The sequence below is a fragment of the Phalaenopsis equestris genome, unplaced genomic scaffold (assembly GCF_001263595.1).
Source record: "Phalaenopsis equestris unplaced genomic scaffold, ASM126359v1 Scaffold000733, whole genome shotgun sequence".
NCBI lineage: Eukaryota > Viridiplantae > Streptophyta > Magnoliopsida > Asparagales > Orchidaceae > Phalaenopsis > Phalaenopsis equestris.
Window position 1 is genome coordinate 514,002 of NW_018165173.1, and position 9,646 is coordinate 523,647.

The 9,646-nt window shown below is 39.1% G+C and overlaps 1 protein-coding gene across 1 annotated transcript; it reads right to left on the minus strand.

Moving 5' to 3' along the window:
- Positions 1–376: 376 nt before the first annotated feature.
- On the minus strand, positions 377–904 carry LOC110030527. The gene has a single exon (XM_020733269.1). The coding sequence runs from the start codon at positions 902–904 to the stop codon at positions 377–379; it is 528 nt and encodes a 175-aa protein (XP_020588928.1).
- Positions 905–9,646: the final 8,742 nt, after the last annotated feature.

Sequence of the window (9,646 nt, forward strand, 5' to 3'; positions counted from 1 at the left end):
AAACCCCCAAACAAAACAAATAAAAGAGAAACAAGGAGCTCAACATCAATGGAAGACCATATGTAGACAACAAAAAAAGTAAATAGCCTAAGGAAGAACCCTCTCCAATAGAACAAACTTAAGTATACTGAAATTACATGTAAACCCCCAAACAAAACAAATAAAAGAGAAACAAGGAGCTCAACATCAATGGAAGACCATATGTAGACAACAAAAAAAGTAAATAGCCTAAGGAAGAACCCTCTCCAATAGAACAAACTTAAGTATACTGAAATTACATGTAAACCCCCAAACAAAACAAACAAAAGAGAAACAAGGAGCTCAACATCAATGGAAGACCAGCACATCTCATGGTCATAGGAAAGGATCCCAGCATTCATATTTGCAATCTTAGGTAAGGAATTGGAAGTTCTTCCCCCTGTGTTAACAGGTGGAGGGGGGAGAGGTTTGTGGAAACTTCAGCATGATCTGAATTTTCACCCTCCAGAGCCAGGAAGTTAGCAATCCTATTTTCTTCCCTATACACAAAAGAGAACTGAATCTTAATTTCAGGTCTAAGCTTCTTAATCTTGTGAATCCATTGGATTATGTGCCAAGGGGAAGAAATCTTAACAGTCAGCAGCTCCACCAGAAGGGAGGAGTCCACTTCAGCAAAGATCCACTTACACTTGTTTTCCTTAGCAAATTTTAAGGCCCAATAAAGAGCAGCAGCTTCAGTGTCCAAAACATCTTCAACAATATATGGGGCCTTATAGAAGAGCAAAAAAGGCCCTGTGATATCTCTAAAAATCCGCCCACTTCTAGCTCTCTTGTTTGTGTAGCTTCCATCAGTGCTGATTTTAATGAATGGGTAAAGAGGCCTCCCCCATCTAACCTTGATGATCTTTATATTATTAGCAACCATAGTGGGTAAGGTCTGCAGGATCTTAGGAAAATTCTTACAACTTATCAGCTTATTTAGATATGCCAAACAGTTAATCATCACCCTTATAGTGCTAACCCCACTCTCCTCATGTTTGGCCTTATTCTTAGCCATCCAGAGGAACGAAGCAACAATGAAGGGGATTGGCATGAGGTTAATCTCCTGGAAATCTTTAATACAATCAATTATGTTACCCCTAACCAATATTTATCAAGTTAATATTCGTTTGGGAGGTAAATCTATTCCAAACCTCTCTAGCAAATTTGCACCTGAAAAATAAGTGATCTCTCGATTCCTAGTCAAGCTTGCAGAGATGTCATCTAGATGGTTGTTTCAGACTTTTAGTTTCAGAATATCATCAGTAGGAAGTAAGTTATTTAGGATTCTCCAAGAAAAGAAAAGCGTTGAAGGGGTTAAGTGTTTTTGGCATGAGGATACATTCCACTGGCAATTGTCCCAGCTAAACAAATTATTCTGGATATCCTTTGAAATGCTTGACCTGGTCGTGTTCCTCAAATTAAGTTGATCTTTGTTATTTCTATCAAAGTGTATTGTTAAAATGAGGCTGATAGAATGTTCCTTCTGGATACACCTCAAAGTGTCCTCAGACCAGTCATTGCCATTCCAACAGTCTTTGACCAGTAGATCCCCCTCCTTTTCATCCTGCAAAGGCTCCAAATATTATGTAGGGCACCAATTGTCCTTCCAAAATTGATATCCCCATGGTCTAGCTCCCATCATAGCAGCTTTTCAATGTCTCCCCCGACCTTTTGCATCTGGATCCAAATTCTGGAATCTCCCACCTTCCTAGAGACACCCCCAGGGTGATCCCAGACACCCCCAGGGTGATCAAATTTGTAGTATTTGGCCTGCATGAACTTGGTCCATAAGCTTTCATTCTGTCTGAAGTTAATCCAAAGCTTACACAGGCTGATGTGTTGCACCTGGTGTAAGCCGTTAAAACCCAAACCACTAGCTTCCTAAGGTTTAGCCATTTTTTGCCAGCTTGCCCAAGCCAATTATTTTTTGTTCTCAGCCTAAAGGAATCTGTTGAAGGTTCTTTGCAACATCAAAGAGGTGCTTCTTTTCATTGTTTCCACTTAGAGTACATACAGAGGGATAGAGGTAAGGATGCTCTTTAGTAGGGTGATCCTTCCACCATTGGAAAGTTAAGAGTTAGACCGCCCTTAAAGAGTTGAGGTTATCTTATCAATAACCTCATCAAATTGACTCATCTTGGTTCTTACTCTTATCAAGTGAATCCCCAAATATTTGAAGGGCAGGCTCAGGCTAGAGAATCCAGTGTAAGAGTGCATCCATTGTTTGATTGTTAGGGAGACTCTTTTGCTGATCAGGATCTCACATTTATCCTTGTTTACATTAAGACCAGACACCTATTGGAATTTTTGCAGGCACTCTATAATGGACTTGGTAGCAGACTTAGTGGCTTTTCTAAACATCAGAATGTCATCATCATAGATCATATGGCTGATATCCATCTTAGCTCTGTTGTAATAAGTGTTGAAGCATTTTCTATTTCCCTTGCAATCAATAATTCTAGAGAAGTAATCTAGGACCAGGATGAAAATGGTGGGGCATAGAGGGTCCCCTTGTTTGAGCCCTCTAGAAGCTTTAAAAAACCCATGAGCTTTTCCATTTATAAAAGTTGAATTTGCATTATCCTCCAACCATCTTTTAAAAATCAAACAGAACTCCCTGGAAAATCCCCTAGCCTCCATTCTATAATGAAATCCCAGTTCACCATATCATAAGCCTTCTTCAAGTTAAGCTTAAAAATGGAATTTCCCCCTCTACAAGGTTTCTCCAAATCCTGTAGAAGTTCTTGTGCCAGGAGGATGTTGTCCCCAATGCTTCTGCCTTTCACAAAAGCAGCTTGCTTAGTGCTGACAAGATGAGGTAATACTGACTGGAGTCTGTGCACAAGAATTTTGCTTATAGTTTTGCTTATGACATTTTTAAAGCTCAAGGTTCTGTAATGGTTCGCTCAAGGTTCTGTAATGGTTCCAGCTTTCCTTGATAGAAGTCTTTGGAATGAACACAATAGTGGAAGCACTGAAATAATTTGGTAGGGAGTTACCTTTGAAAATATGTTGATAGCTTTAATCACCTCCACCTTAATAACATCTCAGGCTTTCTTGTAGAAATCAGCAGTAAACCCATCAGGGCTAGCAAATTTGGAACTTTCAATGGAATTCTAAGCTCTTTTAATCTCCTCCTCATCAGGAATATCATTCAAGTTCAGACTGGCAGTGAACTGCTTGCTATCTGCAAACAAATTGCTATCAATATGCACTCTATTAATATTGTGATATGGGTGGTTTTCATAAATATTTAAAAGTGCCAAAAAACATTGATAGCAATCTGGTCACTTTCAAGTAACCAGGAGCCATTGTTCTCCTTTGTCTTTAGAATAACATTACATTTTCTCTGGTATTTAATGCAGGCATGGTAAAATTTGGTGTTTCTATCTCCTTCAGTGAATTTGGTTTTGGCAGCCTTTTGTTGAAGGAATTGTTCTTGCCATTGTATTGCATTTAATAGTTTCTCATTAGCCTCTAGAAGAACAACTTCATCAAACATCCCTTTATTATGCTCTTCCTCCAGATCAATCACCTCCTTTTCAACCTTATCCACAATCAGCAGAAGGACCCCAAAAGTCTCCCAGCTACAATGTTTAAGAGCTTCGCGCACCTTCTTTTGATTAAGCCATAGGTTAATGAAGGGGTAAGGGTGAAGGTCATTCTTCCAATGCTCCTTAATAATATTTAAGAAGTTCAAATGTTGAGACCACACATTCAGATACCTGAAAGAGCTTTTCTGGCTTGTCACCTTATTCCCAATAGAGATCAGTAAAGGCCTATGGTCAGAACTAACTAGGCTTAAGTGAGTGATGGAGGTCTGCAGAAAATTTTGGATCCAGTTATAATTTGCAAGTACTCTATCCAACCTTTCCCACATGTGCCCACATAGCCTTTCTTCTCCAAGTGATTGTAGGACCACTAAAACCAAGGTCAAATAACCCAATTTTTTTAATATTTTCATTGAAAAATGATATAATAGTAGGGTTGGGAGGTCTGCCCCCCTTCCTCTCTACAGAAGAGGAGATGCAGTTGAAATCTCCTCCCACAAGCCAAGCCTTATCAATTGATCCTTGGATGAGCTGCAAGGACTCTCACAGATTAGTTCTAACAACTTTGAAGCTTCTTGCATATAAAAAAGAAGCAAACAACTCCATATCCACAAAGCTAAGATTCATATGTAAGATTTGAGTATGGTTTACTAAGATGGAGCACTTCATTTCTTTCTTGCAGAAAACCTAAATTTTCTTGTTGATATTAGTGAACAGATTGAAGTCAGGGAACGATTTGGCAATTTTTGAAGTGTTGAGATGAACCATAGGTTCCAAAATTGCTATGCACCAAAATTTGTGTTCTTTAATGAGATATTTGAGTCTTTTTAAGGATAAGGGGTGGGCAGTCCCCCTTATGTTCCGGCACAGCAAATTAATCATGGGGAGGGGGAAGAAGAGTGAGGTTGGGACCTGGACCTAGTCCTCCCTCTAGTTTTGTTAGAAACTTTTTTTATCTGATTAGTTGAAGCCTCCAATATTTGTAGCTCCTTTCCTTTACCAAGATTCAGTTCTCCTTGTTTGGAGTTCTTTTTCTTCTTAGTTTTCTGAATTTGCCAATCTGACTCCAGTTCTTTATTCATTGCTTCTACCAATTTTTGGGTGGGCAGAACCACCACTAAATCCACCACATGGTTCTTTAAATTTCTGGGAGACAAGAGGTCTGGCATCACCTCCCCAACTGCATCTACCTCTGAATGGATCTCCAAATTGTTATCCTTTGTAGACTTTTTACCAACAAAAGTACTTATATTTTCAACTGTCGCTGCGATAGAGGAGAATTCCTGATGGGTGAGAGTCTCTTTTATCCCTGCTACAGTGGAGATCTTCTTGTGCACTTCTTTACTTCCAACATTCAGGAGATTTTTGTTGGCATCAACCAATTCCTGCTGAGGGTGGTGCAAAAATGGTGTCTATTCTCCATCTAAGAATTAATATATATATATATATATATATATATATGTAAATTATAAAGCCTTTCCAAAGTGGGCCACGGGATTCCGGTTCCAGTGATCGACAACATCCAACGAGCAACTTCTTAACCAAAATAGTGTAAACCAGCTCTTGGCGACTCTGATTGGGAGTAGTTTCTCTCTCCATTTAAATCAAGGATTATTGTCTTCATACATCGATAATGTGTTTGTGTCCCTTATGGACCAAACTACCCTTCTTCTGTTGAAAAGCTTCACCCTTTTCTATCTTGGGTAAGTACAGTCAACTCTTTTGGACTTCATGACCATCTATTCAACAACCTTTGAACAGATAAATTTAGGAGTTCATTAGGACTTTTAATCTTTGTGTGGGGTTGGAGCCTCAATAGGTGTGTTGGTGGACTAGTTCCACCCGGGCATTGTGCATTGTAAATCCAGTCCCTTACTAGGTCCTAAACTTCACTTTCCCTTTCAAGTTTGGTTTGATATTTTTCAAATTAAATCAAATTATGTCGTGTGTGCTAGTTCCTTAAACATTCTATATATAATTAATTAAATTCTCCAAATTTCAAACTTATTTTTACTAAATTCTGAAACATTTTCCACAAACTAAAATTAAATTGAAATACTTGCCCGGTCTACAGATTGACCATTGTTAATTTTAGTGCTCGCACTAGAATTATAAGGTATTGGACAAATAACTAACCCTAGAGCTTTCTTTTTGAAGCTAGTGCAATGGCGTTCTTTGCGCTCACTTTCTCATGCAACCTGCCGAAGAGCCGCAATGCATACAATGTCGCCCCCACCATCTAGTTTGGAACCATATTTGATGAACTTGAAGTCATGTTTGGAAAGGCTCCCTTTGTCATGATGAAAGTTACGGCTCTGGAGGTTCAGGAGCCGTCTACTAAGTTCATCCTGAATTATCCTCAAGATTTCCCTTCTTACAAGAAGGTAAAGACTACTACACTAGCACCTACAAGCCTGTTGTTCCCGCTTCTGCTAAGGGAAAAGAGGTCATGATCATTGAAGATATAGCCAAAGGATTCAGTGTCCCACCTTCAGCATTTAAAATTGGATTGAGTTCGAAGTCTACGCCATTAACTCTGCACAAAGTAGAATCTGCAGCTGAAATTTTTCGAAGGCTACTAAATGTCATATTTATGAGGAAATGTCCATTGATGAAATTCCTCATCAAAAGGAATCGAGATTCTCAGAGACCTATCTGCTTCTACAAGGGAGTAGGTTCCATCCTTTAATGAACACCAATTGGTACGAATGTATCCAGAAGAATGCTACTACTTTACCTTTACCTCTTGGAAATGATGGGGAGAGGAAGAAACCCGCTCCTAACACCCGAGTCAGTACAATATTCCAGAGACTAGCTACTAAAGAGGGTTGTTCAGTCGGTGAATTATTTAAATGATTGGGATGTGCAGTGTCCCCTCACATGAAGAAATAAATTCTAAGGGATGTCAGATTTGCCAGATGAACTCAAAGATCAACTAAAAATTTGCCTGATCACATTCCCGTCAGGTTTCGCCTGGGAAGCAGAGTTAATACAACCATCATCACCACTGATTCTATTATTGCTACTCCAGGACCTATAGGTCGTCGACCGACTAAGTCACGTCTAGGTCTGAGAATTCTACCAGTTACCGGTCATAAGGATGTCTCTAAAGTTTCAAAGGAAAAGATGAAGATGTTACCCGATACTGTATCTGGTTTTCACCATGGGGAGCATACCTCTCTTCACTGTGTCCATGCCTCTGTTGAGACACCCTATCTTAGGTCATCACTGTTGAAGAAAAAGGTGTGGGTACCAAAGGTTGCCATCTCAATACGGTTCAGCAATCGGTTCAGCAATCCCGTAGGGCAAGATCATGGAATAAAACATGGGTTTGATGTGTCTAACATCGTCGCAGCTATTGCTACCAAGTTGGATGAACAAATGAAGGATGTTTAGCAGAGTCCCTTAGATCTTAAGATAATACAAGAATCAATAATTGAAGAAAAGTATGAGAAGCTTAGGGTCAAGATTTCTGAGTTAGCCCGAGAACTTGGAGTTTCCATTGATGATGATGATGAAGATTTTGACTTTAATGACTATCTCGATGAAGACTTTATGGATATTCATGTCATTTAGTCTAGAGCTGCTACATCTACGTGTGACGCCCAACCTCTCATTGAGGGGAACATCATAGATGATATGCATAGGGATGTTCTACTAAGGGATGAGCAAATCAACCAAAAGGAGAAAAGTATGGAAGAGATGGTTGCTTCCATGGCGGCCATCACTACAGTTATCGGAAAATCTCAAATACAACAGTTAGCTTTTCTAGAAGTCAATCTGCAAGTGATTGTACATATCATAGATGAAAGGAGAGAAGTTTCATTGGCTAACAGAGATGATCAATAGAAGAAGGATTCTTCATCGAGCACTATATCATAAAAAGCATTTAAACAGATGATCAAACAAGTTCAATGTCGTACACTACCCCAAAGTTTTTGTTTGACCAAAATTTAAGAGTGGTGCATTGATTTTAAAGGGTAGAGCCTGCCCAAAGGAGTTCAATGTCGTACACTACCCCAAAGTTTTTGTTTGACCAAAATTTAAGATATTTGACGGAACTAGAAATCCAGACAACACATAGTGCATTTATGAGCAAGTTGTGGCAATACCAAAGGTAAGGAAGCCTTATTTTTCTGTCAGTTTGTCAGTAGCCTATCATGGATAGCATTTGATCGGTAGGACGGTTTGCCCAACGGATGAGTGAAGACATTCACCAAATTAGAACAGTTGTTTGTAAATAGATTTGCTAGAGCCCAGCATCATGTTTATATTAGAGATATCGTATTAGAAAGGCAAAAGCCTAGTGTGACTCTAGCAGATTATATCTTGAAGTGGAGAAACCTGAGCATAGAATGAGAACCCAAGCTATAAGAACATCATGCAATTGAGATTCTACTCAAAAGCATCCATGGGCTGGTAGGTTTCATCCTTAAGGGACTCACCATCAAGTCCTTTGAGAAGCTACTCATCAAAGCTAACAATCTGCAAGAAAAAGTTTAACACATGGATTCTCAGGAAAAGCTGAAACAGAGCAGAGCAGCCCAAATATTTGAGAAGAAGTTCAAGATAGTAGCAACAATTGATAATGGAAAGCAACCAATGAATATAAAAGCAGAACATTCTCGTCAATGTTCCCAGTCATCATTATAGCATGCTCAATAAGGAACACAACAATATGGCCAGTCTAGCTAGCAGTCGCATCAAGGAGGATCATATTGAATAAAGAACAACAAGGTTTTGGCCCTTTTAGAATAAAAGAGTTTTGTATATCCTTCAAAGATGAAGTTGAACCCAAAATCTTCAGAAGCCTAGTGAAGAAGCCAAAGTTAAGATTTCCAAATCCAAGGAAACTTGCGAAATTTAGCAAGAAAGATCAGCCCAATTATTGCCCATACTACAAGTTGCTTGGACATACTATAAGGGAATGTTTCATCTTCAATGATTGGCTCAAGAAAAATCTTAAGGAAGGGAATAAAACTATCCCAAAAGAATATTTAAAAGAACCTAAAAAGGCTCTGCAGAAATGATTTCAGCCGAGCCAATTACTCCGATAGATCGCTATTTAGAAGAAGATGAATGAAGTACAATTTGGAGGAAGTCATCCAAGAAGATACTGTATCAGATTTAGACCACTTCAACACAAGCAGTAATTCAGATTCTACAACCTACTCAACCAAAGATGGAAATTTTTCCAGAGTGACAACCGTAACTAGGAAAGAAAGAGAAGAACAACGTCATGGCGCCCCCGGGGGGGGGGGGGTAGAATGGGGGCTGCCTCTATTAGATTGGTTGTCTTATATTCAGGGAAGAAAATCCTCAAACCCCTGACCATGTATGATTATATTTTTGCCCCAACGGGGTATTATGAATATAAAGTTTATGATTTTGGCTATGTTTTAACTATTTCTAGTGATAATGTAACTGATTTTGTTCAGTCTAACTCTGATCTTGATTACTAAATTTATCCTCAAATCGTACTTAAGTCCAACAAACCCATTAACAAGGACAAAGAAGATGTCGATGATGCCGGTTACGATAGCACCGGGGGTGAGGAGCCAGTCCTCGACTACCATGGTGCACCTCTACCTATCAACTTGGATCTCTCCAATGAAGAAGCAATAGAGAATTTATTTACAAAATTCCATGAAGGAGATGTGTTGCCCCTGAGGTTAGTGGATAATGGAAAATAAACCGTAACTCAAGAAGAGCAACCTCCATCTCCATCAGTGGAAGAACTAGGTAATCCAGTAAAGAGTGGTGGATTATATAAAGTGGATTATATGTTCTATCTTATCTTAGGAAGTTGTCGAAAAAACTAAGCATTTACCATGCTCTAATTCTTTTAAAGGAGATGAGAGAGTCTCTTGTTACAACCTTGCTTGAACCAAAGATTTGATTAGCTCAATTGGACAGCCCATCCTTTGATGAAGTTTGTTCATTAAAGGAACTACCTGACGTAACCTTTAAAGATGAAGACTTGTTGTTCGGCAACACCAACCATAATCGACTACTCTATATCTCCATTAACATCAACAAATTTGTGTTGTCCAGAGTTTTGGTGAATCCCGGAT